Source organism: Heptranchias perlo, chromosome 32, assembly GCF_035084215.1.
Source record: "Heptranchias perlo isolate sHepPer1 chromosome 32, sHepPer1.hap1, whole genome shotgun sequence".
In the NCBI taxonomy this organism is placed as follows: domain Eukaryota; kingdom Metazoa; phylum Chordata; class Chondrichthyes; order Hexanchiformes; family Hexanchidae; genus Heptranchias; species Heptranchias perlo.
The window spans coordinates 27,394,681-27,419,015 of record NC_090356.1 but is presented as its reverse complement, the minus strand read 5'-3'; the positions used below and the strand labels follow the sequence as shown (position 1 = coordinate 27,419,015).

General features: G+C 44.3%; 1 protein-coding gene across 1 annotated transcript in view; it reads left to right on the top strand.

Annotated features, from left to right (window-relative positions):
- Positions 1 to 21,814, top strand: part of LOC137300799 (nephrocystin-4) — a 142,676-nt gene extending 120,862 nt beyond the window's left edge. The window contains exons 9-11 of the mRNA XM_067970058.1: positions 17,876 to 18,033; positions 21,557 to 21,683; positions 21,794 to 21,814. Of these exons, the coding sequence (XP_067826159.1) occupies positions 17,876 to 18,033; positions 21,557 to 21,683; positions 21,794 to 21,814 (306 nt within the window). The remainder of the gene's footprint in view (positions 1 to 17,875; positions 18,034 to 21,556; positions 21,684 to 21,793) is intronic.
- The last annotated feature ends 2,521 nt before the right edge of the window (positions 21,815 to 24,335 follow it).

Here is a 24,335-nt window from a genome sequence, read left to right as displayed (position 1 = left end):
CCTGTTCACCTCTGTCTGCAGGTGAGGGTGCACGGCTACTGACAAGCAGAGCATAGAGTACTTCCTGTGCAGCCTGATCCGCATTCCTCTGTTTGTCCTCCTCTTCCAAATGGAACTCAGAAATGGAGATTCCTAGTGGCGCCAATAATGGCGCTGGGGGCAAAATAAATACAATTAGCTCAGAGACTCTTAAGAAACTAATTGCCAGCAGAGAAGAAGAAAACAGAAAAAGAGAGGCAAACGGTTAAGGAATCGTTAAAATACATTTATCTTAACGTAACAGTTACAGTCTGTATACTTACCATTACCCATCTGTGGCCTTCACGAGAGTGCAGTCTCGTGCTGCAGAACATGTCACCTGCTGCGTAAGATAGGTGCTGTTTTACTGAGTTTCAAAGTGTCCCCTCTAATTTCACGATTAATTCAGATATTTTTGAAACTACGTGCATAGAAATGTGTCTTTAATCAATGGATTTTTACCTTGCAATCTGCAGATGAAACTGGCTCAGGTTTTTTATTTGCTCATGGGATGTGGGCGTCGCTGGCAAGGCCAGCATTTATCGCCCATCCCTAATTGCCCTTGAGAAGGTGGTGGTGAGCCGCCTTCTTGAACCGCTGCTGTCTGTCTGGTGAAGGTTCTCCCACGGTGCTGTTAGGTAGGGAGTTCCAGGATTTTGACCCAGCGACGATGAAGGAACGGCGCTATATTTCCAAGTCGGGATGGCGTGTGACTTGGAGGGGAACATACAGGTGGTGGTGTTCCCTTGTGCCTGCTGCCCTCATCCTTCTAGGTGGTAGAGGTCACGGGTTTGGGAGGTGCTGTCGAAGAAGCCTTGGCGAGTTGCTGCAGTGCATCCTGTGGATGATACACACTGCAGCCACGGTGCGCCAGTGGTGAAGGGAGAGAGTGTTTAGGGTGGTGGATGGGGTGCCAATCAAACGGGCTGCTTTGTCCTGGATGGTGTCGAGCTTCTTGAGTGTTGTTGGAGCTGCAGTCATCCAGGCAAGTGGAGAGTATTCCATCACACTCCTGACTTGTGCCTTGTAGATGGTGGAAAAGCTTTGGGGAATCAGGAGGTGAGTCACTTGCTGCAGAATACCCAGCCTCTGACCTGCTCTTGTAGTCACAGTATTTATGTGGCTGGCCCAGTTAAGTTTCTGATCAATGTTGACCCCCAGGATGTTGATGGTGGGGGATTCGGCGATGGTAATGCCGTTGAATGTCAAGGGGAGGTGGTTAGACTCTCTCTTGTTGGAGATGGTCATCGCCTGGCACTTGTCTGGTGCGAACGTTACTTGCCACTTATCAGCCCAAGCCTGGATGTTGTCCAGGCACAGACTGCTTCATTGTCTGAGGGGTTGCGAATGGAACTGAACACTGTGCAATCATCAGCGAACATCCCCATTTCTGACCTTATGATGGAGGGAAGGTCATTGATGAAGCTGCTGAAGATGGTAGGGCCGAGGACACTGCCCTGAGGAACTCCTGCAGCAGTGTCCTGGGGCTGAGATGATTGGCCTCCAACAACCACTACCATCTTCCTTTGTGCTAGGTATTACTCCAGCCACTGGAGAGTTTTCCCCCTGATTCCCATTGACTTCAAGGCTGGGATAACGAAAACAGAAAAACGCTCCTTCCTCAGGGTCAGAAATTTGTTCAAGGAACAGTGTAAGATATTGACTGGGCGGAGAGTGTAGGGTCAGTGGGATCACTGATCACACCTAGGGACTACTTGAAGGCAGTGATCTGCAGGCAGGTAATTAATGTGGCTGAAGTGAGACAAAAGGACGACAATAAAAATCAATTGGATCTGGAGGTGGAGGTTAGAAAAGGAAAATAGGAGTTCCTGTTCCTAATCGGTTTGTAGTGAGTTACCAGGGCAAATTATAAGCTATAAATTACCAAGCAAGCAGAGTTGAAACTGATTTTTTTGACCAAAGTGATAAACCAGGTAGGTTTCTTGCTTTGTAGTTAAAGTGGCATATCTATGGGAGAATTTGAGTCCAAATGGATTGGTGTACTTAGTATTGATGATCGTACTAAATATGCAGGTTAAGAACATGGACTGTTACAAAGCATTGGCTCTAATCTTGTAGTAGAAGCTGAATATAATACCAAGATTTAATTGTGTTATATTGTGCTTCCATTATTAAAGACTTAAAAGAAAATAAGGAAAATTTGAATTATGACAACAAATCTCCTTGTGTTGGTTTGCCCAAACGTTGCAAAGGAGACATCGGAACGAAGGTACTTCCTGAATCGGTCTTTATGGTACAACTCTAACTCAAGGATATAGCTGAATACGTAAATCTTCCTCAGGTGGTTCACATGATGTCTATTTTGAGGCAGTAAGGGCACATTAAGTGGGGGCGGGGGGTGCCTAACCCCGAGTGTTTTTGACATTTACAAATTAGGGAGGCCTTGGGTCAGAGCAGAAGAAAATCTTCCAGTAAGAAGAGGCTCACTGAATCTGAGAAGTTGCAGGAGTCCAAGCACCAAAACCTCACTTTGTAGCAAAGCTGTGCCAGTTCTTCGCTGCTTGAGGAAGTATGGTAGGAATACTGTCTTGAGATGCATTGAAAGTAGAACTGTTCTTCCTTTGGAGTGGGGCAGGTATGGAGGAGTGGGGCAGGTATGGAGGAGTGGGGCAGGTATGGAGGAGTGGGGCAGGTATGGAGGAGTGGGGCAGGTATGGCGGATTGGGGCAGGTATGGAGGAGTGGGACAGGATCCTGTTTAATATCAACAGGTGGTCTCTTGTCCTTCTGGTCGATTTTAACCTCCAGCGGGCTTTGGGTGGGGGCAGGGCGACTACAAAACGTGCTCGCTGGCCGAAGTTTGAGGCCGGGGGTATTTTAACTCCTGAGCCTCATCTGCATATCACCGGTCAGCTGCCCGTTCGAAATGGGTGGAAAGCGGCAGCTGGCTAGCGGGCGGGAGAGGAAGTTCGGAGGTGGGGGTGGAGGTGTAAAGGGGGAATGATACCTTTGACCAGCAGCCATTTAATATGAGTCAGTCTGGTTCGGCCATTGACTTTTGATAACGAAGTAAGAGAGATTTCATTTTAAAAAGAAGCGTGCGATTGGTATGAACACAGCTCACGCACTGGCACCAGTTCTTGGGAGCCGATGCACTTGAAGGAGATTCTGCTGGCTGTACCACTGGAGCACTCTGATGTCCTACTGAGAGTACCCACAGGGTTCCATATAGAGGCCCTTCAGAATTGATAATACCACAGACATATCTCAGCAAGTACTCATTATTCAAAGTATTTATCTCCAAGGTTACCTTCCAACTTAATCTACTAGAGTGACTTGCTCATGAAGGCTATCGCTTCTTTTTTCCCTTTTCATGTGAGAGTGCCTACAGAGCTGCTTTCTTCTACCATGAACCTAAAGCTAAGTTCACATTATTATTGTTAAATTTACTCCAAAGATATGATATGTAGAAACGATGCAGTGTATGTGGCTGTTGACTGGGGCAGTCAAAAGCATACTGTTCTGTTTTTTTAAGAACATATTCTTACTACTGTCAAAGTTTAAAAGGCAGACACATTGCATACTCCAATTTGTTATTTCAATGGTGATGTTTTTTTTTATTATTCATTCATGAGATGTGGGCATCACTGGCAAGGCCAGCATTTATTGCCCATCCCTAATTGGCCTTGAGACGGTGGTGGTGAACCACCTTTTTGATGCTGCAGTCCGTGTGGTGTAGGTTCTCCCATAGTGCTGTTAGGTAAGGGGTTCCAGGATTTTGACCCAGCAATGATGAAGGAACAGCGATATATTTCCAAGTCAGGATGGCGTGTGACTTGGAGGGGAATGTGCAGGTGGTGGTGTTCCCATGTGCCTGCTGCCCTTGTCCTTCTAGATGGTAGAGATCGCGGGTTTGGGAGGTGCTATCGAAGAAGCCTTGGCAAGTTGTTGCAGTGCATCTTGTAGATGGTACACACTGTGCTGGTGGTGGAGGGAGTTACTGTTTAAGGTGGTGAATGAGGTGCCAATCAAATGTGCTGCTTTGTCCTGGATGGTGTCGAGCTTCTTGAGTGTTGTTGGAGCTGCACTCATCCAGGCAAGTGGAGAGTATTCCATCACACTCCTGACTTGTGCCTTGTAGATAGTGGAAAGGCTTTGGGGAGTCAGGAGGTGAGTTACTCGCCGCAGAATACCCAGCCTCTGACCTGCTCTTGTAGCCACAGTATTTATGCGGCTGGTCCAGTTAAGTTTCTGGTCAATGGTGACCCCCAGGGATGTTGATAGTGGGCGATTCGGTGATGGTAATGCCGTTGAATGTCAAGGGGAGGTGTTTAGACTCTCTCTTGTTGGAGATGGTCATTGCTTGGCACTTGTCTAGCACGAATGTTACTTGCCACTTATCAGCCCAAGCCTGGATGTTGTCCAGGTCTTGCTGCATGTGGGCACGGACTGCTTCATTATCTGAGGGGTTGCAAATGGAGCTGAACATTGTGTAATCATCAGCAAACATCCCCACTTCTGACCTTATGATGGAGGGAGGGCCATTGATGAAACAGCTGAAGATGGTTGGGCCTAGGACACTGCCCTGAGGAACTCCTGCAGCAATGTCTTGGGGCTGAGATGATTGGCCTCCAAGTACCACTACCATCTTCCTTTGTGCTAGGTATGACTCCAGCCACAGGAGAGTTTTCCTCCTGATTCCCATTGACTTCAATTTTACTAGGGCCCCTTGATGCCACACTCAGTCAAATGCTGCCTTGATGTCAACGGCTGTCACTCTCACCTCACCATGTCCATGTTTGTGCCAAGGCTGTAATGGGGTCTGGAGCCGAGTGGTCCTGGCGGAACCCAAACAGAGCATCGGTGGGCAGGTTATTGGTGAGCAAGTGCCGCTTGATAGCACTGTCGACGACACCTTCCATCACTTTGCTAATGATTGAGAGTAGACTGATGGGCGGTAATTGGCTGGATTGGATTTGTCCTGCTTTTTGTGGACAGGACATACCTAGGCAATTTTTCACATTGTCGGGTAGATGCCAGTGTTGTAGCTGTACTGAAACAACTTGGCTAGAAGTGCGGCTAGTTCTGGAGCAGAAGTCTTCAGCACTACAGCCGCGATGTTTTCGGGGCTCATAGCCTTTGCTGTATCCAGTGCACTCAGCCGTTTCTTGATATCACATAGAGTGAATCGAATTGGCTACAGACTAGCTTCTGTGATGTTAGATTAGGATCAGATCAGCCATGATCTTATTGAATGGCGGAGCAGGCTCGAGGGGCCGATTGGCCTACTCCTGCTCCTATTTCTTATGTTCTTATGTTCTTATGTTGGGGGTCTCGGGAGGAGGCTGAGATTGATGATCCACTCAGCACTTCTGGTTAAAGATGGTTTCAAACGCTTCAGCCTTGTCTTTTGCACTCACGTGCTGGGCTTTGCCATCATTGAAGATGGTTAAATTCACGGAGCTTCCTCCTCCGGTTAGTTGTTTAATTGTCCACCACCATTCACGGCTGGATATGGCAGGACTGCAGAGCTTTGATCTGATCCATTGGTTGTGGGATCGCTTAGCTCTGTCTATAGCATGCTGCTTCTGCTGTTTAGCATGCATGTAGTCCTGAGTTGTAGCTTCACCAGGTTGGCACCTCATTTTTAGGTACGCACAGTAATGCTCCTGGCATGTTCTTCTACACTCCTCATTGAACCAGGGTTGAACCCCTGGCTTGATGGTAATGGTAAAGTGAGGGATATGCCGGGCCATGACGTTACAGATTCTGGTGGAATACAATTCTGCAGCTGCTGAGGGCTCACAGCGCCTCATGGATGCTCAGTTTTGAGCTGCTAAATCTGTCCTGGATCTATCCCATTTAACACGGTGGTAGAGCCTGCATCCCTGCCATTTTTAGGTTTGAAGATGTTGTGTTGATAGTTTAATCAAACACTGTTTTCTGATGAGTGCCTGAATTCTTCATGAGATGCATGCAATGCTGTACCTCTCAAATCATGACACTGTTGATTTGCAAAGATGCATTAGTGGTTATTGTCGTCGCACCGCAGACAGACATAAACAAGTTCTCTTCTCCTATTTTGATGATGCATTTGCTTAACAGTCTGGAGACTTAACAAGGTGTTTTATATATTCATAATGTATGTAGAAATTAATTATTAATTTCAAAACGAATAGGATAGTGGTAATAAGCTGTTAATGAAATGAAAGACTCAAAGGATTACTCATAGTAAGTTCCGATTTACCACGATCAATACCAAATCTAGTGAGTGGGCTTGTGTAAGTAAATTTTACCGAAACTGTGGTGTGAAGATTAATAAATGGTCTTTAGAAGTTGCTGTAACACAAGGAAAATTTTGGCTAGAGAAGCTACTTTATATTACTTTACCACCAAGGTAAGAATCCTTAACCATTACATAACAGTTGCTATAAAAATACATTCTGCTCCCTCTTGCAGCATCATAATATCATGGTATGTTATCGCACAAGAGGAGGCCATTCGGCCCATCGTGTCTGTGCCGGCTCTTTGAAAGAGCTATCCAATTCGTCCCACTCCCCTGCTCTTTCCTCATGGCCCTGAATTTTTTTTTCCTTTAAATATTTATCCAATTCCCTTTTGAAAGTTACTATTGAATTTGCTTCCACCACCCTTTCAGGCAGTGTATTCCAGATCATAAACAACTTGCTGCTTAAAAAAATGTTTCCTCATGATGCCTCTGGTTCTTTTGCCAATCACCGTATATCTTTGTCCTTTGGTTACCGACCCTTCTGTCACTGGAATCAGTTTTTCCTTATTTACTCCATCAAAACCGTTGATGATTTTGAACACCTCTATCAAATCTCCTCTTAACCTTCTCTGCTGTAAGGAGAAATATCGCAGCTTCCCTCGTCTCTCTACATAACAGAAGCCCCTCATTCCTGGTATCATTCTAGTAAATCTCTTCTGCACTCGCTCTAAGGCCTTGCCATCCTTCCTAAAGTGTGCTGCCCAGAATTGAACACAGTACTCCAGCTGAGGCCTAACTAGTGTTTTATAAAGGTTTAGCATAACTTCCTTGCTTTTATAATCTATGCCTCTATTAATAAAGCCAACACCATAAAGAAAAATAATAAAAAATTAAAGGTACAATAATTTATATATATATATGACTTGGAGAGAGAATAATGGAGTGATTAGTGAGCTAAGATCTCATTCAAGATTTAGATGAAGTTGTAAATCATAAGAGTAAAGCTTGAATGGTTTATAACAGCCATCTCAACCTTGAGATGAGGTTACCACTCAGTACTCATTCCCGATGCCTGTTATTTTATATATGTTCTCCCAATGTACTCTCCTCTCTTGAACGTCTTGACTCTTGTTGGGGTACAGTTCTATCAATGCAGCAGCCCTCCAGTACTGTGCCCAAGTAGCCCTTCTTAACATGTGAGTCCAGATAGTGAGTGTTGGCAAGTTCTTCAAACATAAAGGACATCACAACGGAGCCTGACGCTGTTCTCAACTGAGGTCCACACTGGAATCACTGGATACCAATCAGGAGAAGGAACTCTGGCCGATGTTTTTATCCTCTCCCTATCCAGGAGCACTGAACCCAATTATAATACCTTAGATACTTCTATTCTAATTATTTCGAAGTTCGTAGAGCAGTTTTATTTTGGTTTTGTTCCATTTTTACTGAAGTTTAACTGGCAGTTGATTATTGAAAAATAATGTGCATAGTCTGTACACACATACATGTGTGCATATGTACATTTGTATAAATAGAAATTGACTACCCCCCCACCCCCCGGCCCATGTTGTATTACTGCCACATACTCTTATACTCTGGTGAAAATAATGGGGAGAAAAATCAATAATGTTCAGTGGGTCAGTGGCAGTTAAGTCACTCCGAAGCAATTATTAATTTTAGAGGAAATTGAAGCGTATTATCTTGTACAGGTGAAAGCTTCTGCTGTATAAGCTGGAGACTCGGGACTGCTTAAAAGTAGCTGTTATAAAAGTGTGGTCTCTCCAGAGAAGTTGTTCTGTATTTACAGTAATGGCTGCAGTGGCACAGGTCACTCATCAAATAGATTTTGGTGCAGTTCATGTTTCATAGCTAATTTTGATAAAATATATTACGTGAAACTGCAACAAAAAGATTTTCAGTCCTGTCACACTTTAACGGAAAATGCTTTCAGCCAGGGGTCACTTAACTGGCAAATAGTATTTAAGACATGATGGGCCAAAGGGCCTCTATCCGTGCTGTATAACTCTATAAATAATTAGGCAACCACTTATGCTTACTGTCACACAAATGCAAATTGTGACTCTTCCTTCAACTGTCTCTGCTTCTTTCTCCCTCCAATCCTTTATCACACCCTTTTTTTGTTTATTTTCCAATTTTTTCCTTTATATAATTGGAGCTGGGGCCTAGGGGTTGTCCTATTACACAGCCATGATGTGGAGATGCCGGTGATGGACTGGAGTGGACAAATGTAAGGAGTCTTACAACACCAGGTTATAGTCCAACAGTTTTATTTGATTTCAAATAAAACTGTTGGACTATAACCTGGTGTTGTAAGACTCCTTACACTATTACACAACAGGAGTATTAAGTTCAAAAGTAAAGGTTTTAATGCTCAGGGTTACATAAGAACATAAGAAATAGGAGCAGGAGTAGGCCAATCGGCCAATCGGCCCCTCGAGCCTGCTCCGCCATTCAATAAGATCATGGCTGATCTGATCCTAACCTCAAATCTAAATTCATGTCCAATTTCCTGCCCGCTCCCCGTAACCCCTAATTCCCTTTACTTCTAGGAAACTGTCGATTTCCGTTTTAAATTTATTTAATGATGTAGCTTCCACAGCTTCCTGGGGCAGCAAATTCCACAGACCTACTACCCTCTGAGTGAAGAAGTTTCTCCTCATCTCAGTTTTGAAAGAGCAGCCCCTTATTCTAAGATTATGCCCCCTAGTTCTAGTTTCACCCATCCTTGGGAACATCCTTACCGCATCCACCCGATCAAGCCCCTTCACAATCTTATATGTTTCAATAAGATCGCCTCTCATTCTTCTGAACTCCAATGAGTAGAGTCCCAGTCTACTCAACCTCTCCTCATATGTCCACCCCCTCATCCCCGGGATTAACCGAGTGAACCTTCTTTGTACTGCCTCGAGAGCAAGTATGTCTTTTCTTAAGTATGGACACCAAAACTGTATGCAGTATTCCAGGTGCGGTCTCACCAATACCTTATATAACTGCAGCAATACCTCCCTGTTTTTATATTCTATCCCCATAGCAATAAAAGCCAACATTCCGTTGGCCTTCTTGATCACCTGCTGCACCTGCAAACTAACTTTTTGATTTTCTTGCACTAGGATCCCCAGATCCCTTTGTACTGCAGTACTTTCCAGTTTCTCGCCATTAAGATAATAACTTGCTCTCTGATTTTTCCTGCCAAAGTGCATAACCTCACATTTTCCAATATTGTATTGCATCTGCCAAATCTCCGCCCACTCACCCAGCCTGTCTATATCCCCCTGTAGGTTTTTTATGTCCTCCTCACTCTCTACTTTCCCTCCCATCTTTGTATCATCTGCAAACTTTGATATGTTACACTCGGTCCCCTCCTCCAAATCGTTAATATAGATTGTAAAGAGTTGGGGACCCAGCACCGACCCCTGCGGAACACCACTGGCTACAGGTTGCCAGTCCGAGAATGTACCATTTATCCCAACTCTCTGCTTCCTGTTAGATAACCAATCCTCCACCCATGCCAGAATATTACCCCCAATCCAGTGATTCTATATCTTGAGCAATAATCTTTTATGTGGCACCTTTTCGAATGCCTTCTGGAAGTCCAAATACACTACGTCCACTGGTTCCCCTTTATCCACCCTGTACGTTATATCCTCAAAGAACTCGAGCAAATTTGTCAGACATGACTTCCCCTTCGTAAAGCCATGCTGACTTTGTCCTATTAAATTATGTTTATCCAAATGTTCCGCTACTGTCTCCTTAATAATAGACTCCAAAATTTTACCCACCACAGATGTTAGGCTAACTGGTCTATAATTTCCAGCCTTCTGCCTACTACCCTTTTTAAATAAGGGTGTTACATTAGCAGTTTTCCAATCTGCCGGGACCTTTGCCGAGTCCAGAGAATTTTGGAAAATTATTACCAAAGCATCCACAATCCCGACTGCCACTTCCCTCAAGACCCTAGGATGTAAGCCATCAGGTCCAGGGGATTTATCCGCCTTGAGTCCCATTAATTTACTGAGTACCAATTCCTTAGTGATTTTAATCGTATTTAGCTCCTCCCCCACTGGAGCCCCCTGTTTGTCCAGTGTTGGGATATTCTTAGTGTCCTCTACCGTAAAGACTGAAACAAAATATTTGTTCAGCATTTTTGCCATCTCCATGTTTTCCACCATTAATTTCCCGGTCTCATCCTCTAAAGGACCTACGTTTGCCTTAGCCACCCTTTTTCTTTTTATATAACTGTAGAAACTCTTGCTATCTGTTTTTATATTTTTTGCTAATTTATTTTCATAATCTATCTTCCCTTTCTTAATCAATCCTTTCGTTACTTTTTGCTGTCTTTTGAAGACTTCCCAATCTTCTATCCTCCCACTAAGTTTGGCTACCTTATATGTCCTTGTTTTTAGTCGGATACTATCCTTAATTTCTTTACTTAGCCACGGATGGCTGTCATTTCTTTTACACCCTTTTTTCCTCAGTGGAATATATATTTTTTGAAAGTTGTAAAATAACTCCTTGAATGAACACCACTGTTCATGTACCGTCTTACCCTTTAATCTATTTTCCCAGTCCACTTTAATCAATTCCGCTCTCATACCATCATAGTCTCCTTTATTCAAGCTCAGTACGCTTGTTTGAGAACCAACCTTCTCACCCTCTAATTGGATATGGAATGTAACCATGTTATGGTCACTCATTCCAAGGGGATCCTTAACTAGGACATTATTAATTAATCCTGGCTTATTACACAGGACCAGGTCCAAGGTTGCTTGCCCCCTTGTAGGATCAGTTACATACTGCTCAAGAAATCCATCCCTAATACACTCAATAAACTCTTCCTCAAGGCTACCCTGCCCAATTTGATTTGTCCAGTTAATATGATAGTTAAAATCTCCCATAATTATAGCTGTTCCCTTATTACATGCCCCGACTATTTCCTGATCAATACTTCTTCCAGCAGAGTTGCAACTATTAGGAGGCCTATATACTACGCCCACGGGTGTTTTTTGCCCCTTATTATTCCTTATCTCTACCCAAACTGTTTCATTATCCTGATCCTTTGTCCCAATATCTTTTCTCTGTATTACAGTGATTCCTTCCCTTATTAACATAGCCACCCCACCTCCCCTTCCTTCCTGCCTGTCCTTCCTGATTGTTAAATACCCTGGCATATTTAATTCGCAGTCGTTGTCACCCTGCAGCCATGTTTCTGTAATGGCCACAAGATCATACCCATACGTCGTTATTTGTGCCGTTAACTCGTCCATTTTGTTACGAATGCTACGTGCATTCAGATAAAGAACTTTCAAATATGTTTTGTGACACTTAGTTCCTGCTTTTTCCTTTTTTAACACTTTACCTTTTACTCCATACCTTCTGTCCCTTCCTGATACGCTTTCCTCTGTCTCCCTGCTCAGGTTCCCAACCCCCTGCCACAGCTTTGATGCTGGGTTAATCGCCTTACGCCTTCTAGTTTTCATTTTATCTGTCGTGCCTAAAGTACCTAAAGTGCCTAAAGTACACTTTCTTTCCGCTGCTCTATGCTTTTCCCTTTCACTTGTTCTCATAGAGTCATAGAGTTATACAGCACGGATAGAGGCCCTTCGGCCCATCGTGTCCGCGCCGGCCATCAAGCCCTGTCTAATCTAATCCCATATTCCAGCATTTGGTCCGTAGCCTTGTATGCTATGGCATTTCAAGTGCTCATCCAAATGCTTCTTGAATGTTGTGAGGGTTCCTGCCTCCACAACCCTTTCAGGCAGTGAGTTCCAGACTCCAACCACCCTCTGGGTGAAAAAGTTCTTTCTCAAATCCCCTCTAAACCTCCCGCCTTTTACCTTGAATCTATGCCCCCTTGTTATAGAACCCTCAACGAAGGGAAAAAGCTCCTTAGTATCCATCCTATCTGTGCCCCTCATAATTTTGTACACCTCAATCATGTCCCCCCTCAGCCTCCTCTGCTCCAAGGAAAACAAACCCAATCTTCCCAGTCTCTCTTCATAGCTGAAGCGCTCCAGCCCTGGTAACATCCTGGTGAATCTCCTCTGCACCCGCTCCAAAGCGATCACATCCTTCCTGTAGTGTGGCGACCAGAACTGCACACAGTACTCCAGCTGTGGCCTAACCAGTGTTTTATACAGCTCCATCATAACCTCCTTGCTCTTATATTCTATGCCTCGGCTAATAAAGGCAAGTATCCCATATGCCTTCTTTACCACCTTATCTACCTGTTCCGCCGCCTTCAGGGATCTGTGAACTTGCACACCAAGATCCCTCTGACCCTCTGTCTTGCCTAGGGTCCTCCCATTCATTGTGTATTCCCTTGCCTTGTTCGTCCCTCCAAAGTGCATCACCTCGCACTTTTCCAGGTTAAATTCCATTTGCCACTGTTCCGCCCATCTGACCAACCCATCTATATCGTCCTGCAGACTGAGGCTATCCTCCTCGCTATTTACCACCCTACCAATTTTTGTATCATCAGCGAACTTACTGATCATACCTTTTACATTCATATCCAAGTCATTAATGTAGACCACAAACAGCAAGGGACCCAGCACCGATCCCTGTGGTACCCCACTGGCCACAGGCTTCCAGTCACAAAAACAACCTTCGACCATCACCCTCTGCCTTCTGCCACTAAGCCAGTTTTGTATCCAAAGTGCCAAGGCACCCTGGATTCCATGGGCTCGTACCTTCTTGACCAGTCTCCTGTGGGGGACTTTATCGAAGGCCTTACTGAAATCCATGTATACCACATCCACTGCGTTACCCTCATCCACACGCCTAGTCACCCCCTCAAAAAATTCAATCAAATTGGTCAGACATGATCTTCCCTTGACAAAGCCATGTTGACTATCCCTGATTAATCCTTGCTTCTCCAAATGGAGACTAATTTTGTCCTTCAGAATTTTTTCCAATAATTTTCCTACCACTGATGTTAGGCTCACTGGCCTATAGTTCCCCGGTTTTTCCCTACTCCCCTTCTTGAATAATGGTATTACATTAGCGGTTCTCCAGTCCTCTGGCACATCCCCTGTGGCCAGAGAGGTTCTGAATATATGTGTCAGAGCCCCCGCAATCTCCTCCTTTGCCTCACACAGTAGCCTGGGATACATTTCGTCCGGGCCTGGGGATTTATCCATTTTTAGGCCTGCTAAAACCGCCAATACCTCCTCCCGCTCGATGTTAATATGTTCGAGTATATCACAGTCCCCCTGCCGTATTTCTATGTCTACATCGTCCTTCTCCATAGTGAAAACAGATGCAAAAAATTCATTTAGAACCCCTCCTACATCTTGAACAACTGTTTGTACTATTTGTATTGTAGATTTCCCCTGGGTCTTCCCCTCTCTTGCTGCTCTCAACTTTATTCCCTTCTGACTCCCCGCTCAGGTTCCCATCCCCCTGCCACTCTAGTTTAAACCTTCCCCAACAGCACTAGCAAACACCCCCGCGAGGACATTTGTCCCGGTCCTGCTCGGGTGTAACCCGTCACGCTTGTACAGGTCCCACCTTCCCCAGAACCGGTCCCAATGTCCCAGGAATCTAAATCCCTCCCTCCTACACCATCCCTGCAGCCACGCATTCATCCTGTCTATTCTCCTGTTCCTATACTCACTAGCACGTTGCACCGGTAGTAATCCTGAGATCACTACCTTTGAAGTCCTGCTTTTTAATTTATCTCCGAACTCCTTAAATTCACCTTGCAGGACCTCATCCCTTTTTTTACCTATGTCGTTGGTACCAATATGGACCACGACTACTGGCTGTTCACCCTCCCCCTCCAGAATGCCCTGTAGCCGCTCCGTGACATCCTTGACCCGAGCACCAGGGAGGCAACATACCATCCTGGAGTCACGTTTGCGGCCGCAGAAACGCCTATCTGTTCCCCTTACAATGGAATCCCCAATCACTATAGCCCTGCCACTCTTCTTCCTCCCCTCCTGTGCAGCAGAGCCACCCGTGGTGCCCCGAGCCTGGCTCTTGCTGCTTTCCCCTGATAAGCCATCTCCCCCAACAGTATCCAAAGCAGAATATCTGTTTGAGAGGGAGATGGCCCCAGGGGACTCCTGCTCTACCTGCCTAGTCCTTTTACTCTGCCTGGCGGTCACCCATTTCCTTTCTGCCTGCGTATTCTTTACCTGCGGTGTGACCACCTCACTGAACGTGCTATCCACGATAGTCTCAGCATTGTGGATGCTCCACAGTGAATCCACCCGCAGCTCCAGCTCTGAATGACAGTTAGCCAGTAGGTGCAGCTGGACACACTTCCTGCACACATGGTCGCCAGGGACACTGGTAGTGTCCATGACTTCCCACATAGTGCAGGAGGAGCATATCACGGGTGCGAGCTGTGCTGCCATGACTTGCCTTAGACTCTTAGACTCTCTTCCCGCTCTAGGTCTCCCCTTTTATACTCTGCTCACCTCTCGGACTCTCCTGCCTCACCTGTGATGTCGCAGAGTCGTTGTCTCTTGTTGTCGGTCTGCTGCTGCTTTTAATCCCCAATCTCAGTCTTCTGCTCTCAGGTCCACTGCTGCTCTGCTGGAAAAGTTCGGAAAAGCAAGGCAAAGCAGCACCTCCTTCCCCCACTTCACCGAACTCCCACACTTACCAAACTCTCAGCAGCACACTGTGTAGTCCGCACTGACAGGCCCCTGTATTTCTGCAGTTTGTGACTCAGATAAGTCAGGCCTGCCCCACCTTCAGGTACCAGTTTAATCTAGCTAACCAGTTAACTTGCTACAGCAGCTCTCTCTGCTGAAGCCTGACAGAAACTTAAAAATTTAAACTTTTAAATTGAACTTAAACAGTTGAAGCAATATGCACTAGATTTAAAGAGATTAACCCTTAAACTCCCACACTTACCAAACTCTCAGCAGCACACTGTGTAGTCCGCACACCATGCAGTTCGCACTGACAGGCCCCTGTATTTCTACAGTTTGTATAACCTTCTCCTTCAATGGTCTTATGAACCCCCCCACCACCCCCCCCCAACACTGATCCCTGGTCACGTGGTGTCCAGGCCATGCAGCCCAGCCCCAAACCCTGGTGTCTTTCTTACCTGCAAGATATTGGACCAGGAAACTCTGCCTGGACTCGGGATCCCTGTACCTGACTCTGGTCCCATATCTCACTGCTGCCATGGCCCTTCCCTCTCTCGCTGACTGACACACACGCTGGATCTACTGGGGAAAAAACATAAAGATATCAGTACGTTCCCTCCCCCCTGCACCATGGTCTCACTTTCCCAACAATACTTCTCTCCCTCTCTCCCCCCTCTTTGTTTAACAAGGTCTATCTCTCTCCCTTATTCTCCCCACTCTGTGGTCTCATTCTCAGTAGGTCCCCCTCGGAAGGCTCTCTCATTCCAGGCTGCCTTTAGCGTGATTTCTCTTTCGTCTCCTTCCAACAGGTTCTTTCTATCCCCCATAACCTGAACAGGACTTCGGTCTCTCACACTGTCCCCCTCTGAGAAAAGGGTCTCTCTCTCTCTCTCTCTCTCTCTCTCAATAGGGCTTGTCTCCCTTTCTCTCCAACATACTCAACAAGGTATTTCTCTCCCCTCTCTCCACCCCCTCAATAGACATGCACTTTCCCTTTCTCTGAGACATTGCGGATGAGAGGGAGAGGAGTTAAAGCAAAGACCTGTCTCCCCCTCCCTCAGTAGGATGATTGTAGGATATCTGAGTCTCTCAACTCAGATCTTCCTCCAAACAGAGTGTCTCTATCCCTGTCTCTTCCTCTCTCACTCAAGAGGGTGTCTATCTCTTGTTCTCTTCCCGACTAGAGATTTTCTAATTTTCTCCCCTCTGCAGGTTGTTTCTGCCCATTGATTTGCTTGTACTGCCCTCAGACATGATCTGTTTGCCCCCATTCTTCTCAATGAGGTATCTTTCTACCAAACAGGATCTCTTTTTCTCCCTTCGCTCCACAACGGGATCTCCCATCAGGTTCTCTCTCTCTCATCTCCCCTCTCCCCCAAACAGGGATTTCACTTTCCTCCCAAATGTTTCTCCTTCCCCATCCCGCAAAAGTCTCTCTCTTTCACCAACCCCAGAATTCTTCCTCTTACTTACCTCCCTTCAAGTGAGCCTTGGTCGCTCTCTTGAGGCTTACAATTGAGCTACGTCACTGTCTTCAGGCTCAGGCTGGGTCACCTTCCTTGGTCTCAGGCTTGGTCACCTTTCTCGGTCTGAGGCCGGGTCACCTTTCTCGGCCTGAGGCCGGGTCACCTTTCTCGGCCTGAGGCCGGGTCACCTTTCTCGGTCTGAGGCCGGGTCACCTTTCTCGGCCTGAGGCCGGGTCACCTTTCTCGGCCTGAGGCCGGGTCACCTTTCTCGGTCTGAGACCGGGTCACTCCCTTGGGGTTTCATTCTGGGTCACTTCTGGGACTTAGGCTCCATTACTCTCCGTCAATCTCCAGCTGGGTTATTCTTGGTCCAGGCTGGGTTGTTCTCCTCAGGCTAAATTTGGGTTGCTTTCCTCAGGCTCAAGCTGAGTCATTGTTCTTTCCTTTCCCCCAACCTCCACCACCACCCCCCCCCCCACCCCCACTCAAAGCAAGGTCTCTCCTTTCTCACCTCTTCACTGAGACTTGAGGGTTGAAAGTCATTTCTCCCCAGTGTCTTAGCCAACATTTCTTCCTCAATCCAACATGTGTAAAAACACATTAACCGGCCATTCATTTCATTTGCTGCTTATGCTACTTTGCTGAGTGTAGATTGCCAGCTGTGTTTGCTTATAATAGTACTGCACTTCAAAAGTAATTCAATGATGGTGAAGCACTTTGAGCTATACACATGCAAATTCTTTATTTCAGATTTCCAGTATTTTTATTTTTCATCTCAATGTTTTATAATGTTAGCTGCATTTCAAGTGTGATGTTTTTGTAAACAAAAATGTCTGTACTAATAGACTGTAAATATATAACCTGATCAACCATTTAATCATGTAACAGGAATATGCAGCAATAGAATCCAGTTAAAGTCACAGTACTGCATGATACCAATCTTGAAAATACTATGTTTGAAAGGACCATTCTTTTCTCTTTGGACATAAGGGAAGAATAGTTAAAACTTGCTAATTATTTTTTCATGTGACCCTTTGCAGTGCTTTCCCCACTTCTTATTTTCTCCCTTACATTACCTTCCTCCCAAAGGCAGTGATTTATTCAATGGTACCATACCACAGTGATACCTCACCCTGGTCGATTTTTACACTATTCATTTTGAGTCTTGATTCATGATGAGACTTTCCCAGACTACTTTGCACTTCCCTAGCTACTGGTGAAGGCCAAACAAAATTCATTTTTATTTTCGTTTCATCTTCCTGTCATTAAAACCATTTTCATTAACGCTAGAAACTAACACATGTTTGGTATGCAAACTGAAGGAAACAATTTACATTATTTATACCCCTGCTTATGGGAGAAGAGGGATTAGTTGGCCAACCCAAGAACAGACCAGTCTATTGATCACATTTGATGAGTGTAATAATATTGCTTGGTTGAATTTGCATTGCACATGTGCTTACAACAGGTCGCTGAAGTCTTCTAAATATCATAATTTTACGCATGGGAAAGTGACAGTGCTTTGCTTTGTTCTTGTTTGACAATGAGATACAGAAGTCTGTTTTGTGTCCCTTGTAGAACGACAGAGTTGCTGATGGAAACACTGTTGTTATTCAAGAACGAAGGCTACACATTGGTGTTCACAATGGCTGGTGTTATGTTCAGAAGCCGCAGGTGGTGGTTTTGATACCCGGGAATGTTACGGCGCAAGGGAGATCTGGGAGCTTTTCCAAAAGGTAAAGTTCATTGTGAATGAGACTAAATATATTGCATATAAATGTACATAAAATAACAGGCTCCTTTACTCATGTTGTGTTCAAAGATGTTCACCATCGTTAAGTAACAAAAGACGAGATATTATCTAAACCATCAAATTCTACATTTACAAACAACTCCACGTAACTTTTCAATTAGAGACAACTTTTGAGCTCCTCATTCCGTCGTCACATGTATCGCCATGTATATCTTGATATCTACAGAAAATCAATTAGAGTCAGTTCGGCAGGCTCCAGGAAGGATCACTTGAATCTGCATGTGAATAATTGAATGAATAAGAGCCTTTATGAGTGCTGCTCCCCCACTATTACATTTAGTTTTGCTCCTGATAGTTCAGAAAAAGATACAAGTATTTTCAATTGCTTCTATAAGGTAGATGGAGAATATCTCGCAAGTGACAGTGAGTTATGGCAGTTCTTACTATAATGTGAAAGATCCATAACTCACAAGCTAATGAAATTGCACATATGCTCTGAAGGTTGTTGGCGTGAATTAATATACTCCTGGAGCATTTTGTTAATGGTGCGATAATCAGCCTTTTCTGTGGTAGAAGCTTAAGCATGCCCTTAAAGGAGGACTTACTCCAAATGATCTCACTCATCGCTTCTATTTTGGGTTGAATCTTTAACTCTCTGATTTTCTGGTTGTGTTTCAAATCCTTTCTAGTACTCCTTCCAAATCTTGAGCAAATCTACATAGGGCACCGATGACATTCATCTTCCTGGTGCTAAGAATTTTGGGCTGTATGCTGCATCTATGGACACTCACCCGGGTGTGAGAATCTACTAACTGATTGCTATGCCATCTCTCATCTCGATGCTAAGATTTTTATATCCAGATCAATATTCAATACTCTAAAATATACACAATTCTCATCACCAAGGGTCAAAATTTGTGAAGTTAGAAGTACTGGTCAGTAGAGCACGAAGCCATACAAACCAGAAGATCTCTGGTTTGATTTCTGGCCTGTGCTAAACTAATAATCTCAGTCTGGACAGCAGATGGACTCTCAAAATGGTCTTTCATTTTTTTAAATTAAAAAGGCAGAACAAAATGGGGGGATTTGAAATAAATCAAATGCAGACACCCCATTAAGACAGACGTTTGACAAAAGGCACTCACTAAGTTGAATAACAGTTCACTGCTAAGCAGTAAGCATATGCAGATTGTCTTTGTTCATTAGGGTTGGAGGTGGATTAAGACAAAGAAGTGAGTGACAGTCTAAGTAACTGAACGAATTTCAGGAAATTTATCTCAAATGGACGTAATTCAATTCAGACAAAAAAAATCAATTTTTGGAAAAGTATGTAATAAACAATACGTTTCAGTGGAACATGCACTGAGCGGTGTTAGACTGCTTTACATAGTTTTGTACCATGCACTGCTACCCGTGCTGTACTAATGTAGAGCAGTTTATTTTCTTTGTATAATTCACCTGTGCAACTGTGTGGAAATTTAAAAGAAAGCTAGACAGTAAGGCCCCGATATTTGCAGGGAGGGAGCGGGGGGAGGTTAAGTGGCCGTTAAACCCGGAATTACGGGTTTCCCGGAGGCCCTGTCGATTTTAACAGCAGGACCTGATTTAATTTTTTTGTATCGGTTTCCTGCCCGCAGCCAGCCAGATTGAGAGGCTGGTTGACTGTCGAGCGGGTAGGCCTGCACCTCCAGGATGCAGCAGGGGAGTGGAGGGAGGGAGGGAGGGAGGGAGATGAGTTGGACATCGGGTGGGGGGGGGTGGATGGGGTGGATGGGGGGTGCGGGGGGAGATCGCAGGGCGAACATCAGGGGTCAGACGTGGGGGGATCGGCCGATCGAGGGGTTCGGATCGCGAGGCGGTTTAAAGGTAAGCTTGGGGGGCCGGGGGAAGCACACCTGCTCCTCCTGACCCATAAGCAGTGCTGGAAAGGCACTTATCTGTTCCATCCGGCCTTTGTCACCTCTCTTCAGCTGCCAGATTTCCCGAGGCCCAGAAAACCCGGCCTCCAGAAGTTAAATGTGAAACAAGTTAAATTTGAGGCAAACAGCCTCATTAAAATATTTTAAGGACAGACCCACCTCCGGAGAGCAGATTAGCACCTGCCCTCCCAGCCCGCTTCCGTTAAAATCGGAAGTGGGCGGGTTTGGGTCGGGTTTCCCTTTTTTTAAATTTTTAACTCTGCCTGTCCTAGGGGGTTAAAATTCCCCCTTAAGTGTCCGTTATAAAATGCTGATTTAAGGGTATAGATGTACTGCCACTTTCACGATGCATTGCAGTGTCTGCCAAGTATCGATGTAAAAATGGGTCGCGACATTTTGGAATTGGACATTGATCTGATTGTGATTCAGGGAAGCTGTCTCACAACGCTTGGATCTGCACCGTGTGAAGTATATCTCCAGTGCGGTGTCAAACTGGGTTTAAAAGGAGCTTACGTGGTCAATGACCTTCCGAGCACTTCATAAATTTACTGCAGATTTTTTTTTAATGTTTTAAGAAAGCAGGTCCTGCTGCACTTGCTCTCAGAATGTGAAAGATTTATCAGCCAAGAATGGAACATATATTCATGATTCCACAGGGTTCTGTCCTGGGGGCCAGAGTGCAGTACGTAGTCAGGTAACATAGCGGGGGTCTTGTCTTGCTGGGTGCGAATCGTACTCTGCACCTACTTGTCTCAGCCCGGTCAGGTGACATAAGCACAAGCTTAAGAGAGGACTTCACAAAGGGGATTTATTTCTGGTTGTATACTGAGATCTTTGGGTTGTTACATGAGGAGGTTTGATGCTGATCCTGGCACACATTCTGTAGTCATTTTGATGTCTGAAAAAAGTTCAGACAGAAAAATAATGAACTAGTAGTATCCAACTGAGCACCAGGTTACGTTCACCAGTGTAGAAGCAGATTATTTCTATCCTTGTCATATATCATATGGTCAAGATTAATCATTCCTGACTGTTTTGCATGGAATAAAATGTCATACGTAGAGACTAAGAGTATAGATAGCACATTAGCCCTTGTACAGACAAGGAGAAATTATTACAGAAAGTTTCATTAGAATTCCAAGCAAATGTTCTGTATTGAATGGAACTTTGATTCAACAATAAACGGACTCAAGATTGTAAACTGAGTAAAATATATCCAGCAAAAAATATAATGCTGGTTATGTAATCAGACTGCTATATGGGAACTATCTGCCACTTGTACATGTACCATTGATACCATTCTTTTAGCATCTAGTTGTTAGTTAAATAAATACCGGTTGCTTTGTTGCTGAAGCAGCTTGTCTTGCTCTCAAATATTCGCATGGGTGTTATTGTGGGAATCTGATTTATTCAAGATAACAACTTATGTGCAAGAACTGATATTGAGACACATGTTAGCCAAGCAGCACTGGGCGTGAGTGAATTGTTGCCCTTAACCCTGTGTGGACTGCAAGCCACTTGTGGCAGTGAATGTAATGGCGAGCTCTCTTAACAGAATGTGCCTTTGTGTTTCTTGTCTGACCACAGTTTGCCGAAGGAGTCTCTGGTCCTCAGGAGCCGTATCCAGCTGTCGGAAATGGTAAAACATCGAATGTTTGGTGTGATTTTCCAGCTAGAGTATGTGTTCTCCTCTCCTGCTGGAGCAGATGGAAAGGTGAGTCAGTGAATCCGGGCTTTAGTTTGACTGCAGCAATCACGTGATGTGTTTCGCACAGTGGTTTATGCAAACTATGATGTAACTGCTTTTTGACGTTATTTGTCTAGGATTTAACCTGTCACAGCTAAATAGGCAAATGCTATGGCCATTAATCAGTGAATATCTCTCCCCACTCAGTTATAAAAAAGTGCTAGTTCTATTGGAGGGCTAATCCTGAAATTCAAACTGTTCCTTCTTCTTCGAATGTTGATCAATCTGCTGTGAATTTTTGTTTTTACATCCGATTTGCAGCACTCGTAGTTTTCATTTTTTGCTCAATTGAAATCAGTGTTTGGCAGAGTTTGATGAAATTCTGTAATAAATTATTTTATTCTTTACATTTCAACCCAAATTAAAACAATGCAAAAATGATATATTGTGATTATAGAATATTCTGTGATAAAAGGATTGCTCTTGTCTTCTGAAAGTCATCTATCTCTCTGGCCTCAGTTGGCCCCTTCCCCAGGCAGCTCAACTGAGTTCAGAGTTTTACCATGTGGAAAGTGGCAAGCACACATCTGCATCCTACCATTTCAGTCACATTGCTGTGAGTAGGTGTGCACATCCATATCTTACTGGTGTAAAATGGGTCTGTTTTCTGCAGTTAGATGGTTTAAAAAAGAACCAATAGATATAAATATTTATATTCATGATTTTGTAATACAGTGGAGGCTGGGACACAAATGAATAGCTTAGAATATTGAACCAAACTTTCTATTTGCTTTGAATTTTAATACTGTGCTTAGCCAATCAGAATCTACATTAGTTTGTTCCGTGGCTGATGAGAGTCCCTCCTTTTAGGAGTGCAGTTATACTGCCAATGCAAAGTGGTTTTGGATGTCCATGGATACGAAAGCAGCACTGGAGCTTGGGAGACAGGTCTAGAGATATGTCTCCCAATTTGACTAAAGTGAATTAAAGCAATACCCCATCGAGGAGGGAATTTTCACACTGCATTGTAACCCCAGCCCAGTTGCATTTTAAAAGTGACCAGGTGGTCTATTGGAATTTAACTTTGTATGGAATCTTATAATATTAAAAGAGAATGGATTTTAACATTGGTCTTTTGTAACATTAGAAATTAATTCCCAGGACTGGAGTGTTGTGCATGCATCCAAAGATATATGCGCAGAGTTCCTTTGTGGCTGACCTCAGTGTGACCTGCAACAAGGCACAGTCTGTAGTATAACTCTGGTCTCTGACTGCACAATCAATGGATGAAGGTCTGAGTTGGAGCTACAATGTAGCAACAACCTAGGACCTTTCTCAACTTCCTTCTCTTTGACTTCCCCATTCCAGGCTCTGCCCTAGCAGAAAGGGCAGGTGATCTATCCCTGGCATCTGCCAATGCCACTCTGAGGCTGGTTGCTAAGAGGTGCAAGAGCGACATTGGGTAACATTCCTACTGAGACTCCCTCTCTCTTCCTGCAGGATTGTCTCTAGTCTCCTCTGACACCTGCCCACGACAGTGCGACTGTAATTGGTAACACAGCTTGTAAGAATTTGCTTTTGTGACCATAATAATATATGTCCAGTGCACCTTGTAAGCAGTTTGCTAGCCTTTACTGCCCGTTAGTGCATGCTTTCCAGCAACCATATCACCATAGATGCCGGTTAGGAATCCCCAGGAAGTAGTGGATCTGAGACAATTCTGATTTCATCTTGGACCCAACTAGAGCAGTCTCCACAGGATGTCAGCAATCACTGAGGTGGGAAAATCTGCTTTGCTTCCCTTCAGGGCAGTTTGTATTTATTAACACTTGTCAATTCTAAACTGTATTGCTTTGAAGACTGGAAGCACTCCGTTTTATAGTATAAACAAAGCGTAAGAGGAGGGCAAAATCTCAGATTGAGCAGTTTCACTGTTTGACATTAAACCCCATTGGTGTCTGTAGGAGGCTGATTGTGGGGATCGTTAATAGATACTTCAGCTAAAGGAGGCGAATGCTTTACCCCAGAAATTTCATTTGAATGACATTAGATGGCACTATTGCATGGTTTATTAAGTGACAAGCTTGTAAAGAGTGGGAAGTATTAGTATGCTCAGCATTACAGCTAAATGATTGCAAGTATTTGAACTAATTTATGATCTGCTAAGTAATTCATGCTGGGCCCTAAATTCTAATTTACAGCATAGACCTATCTACACTTGCCCTAATTTGGTTTGGTTGGGTAATTCTGCTTAACACATTTTGCAAGGTTGGTACTATTTAGTGCATAAAAAGTAAGCAAGCAACGAAACTTGTTTAGAATCTTTCGAGAACATTTCTGATTAATTAACTGGTAGGTTAGAGCATTTAAACAGTGCTACAGGTCACTGGACTGTTTCTGATTAGTTCTTTAGAGACACAATCACGACTCAGTTACTGTAACAGCTGAAATATATTGCCTATAAAAATTCATGATACTTTTCATTTGATGTCGAATTTAGCAAATCTAAGGAGCCTTATGAAACATAGTTGCTACTCTACCTCAACACATATTGCTTAATGCATGTTCTGAGAAATGAGAAGTTATCCCTGTGCAGCCAGATATATGTTTTCTGCTAAAGAATATTGAACTGACTTTCCCATTCTACTCTTTGACATCTTAACAACAAAGGAAAGTATG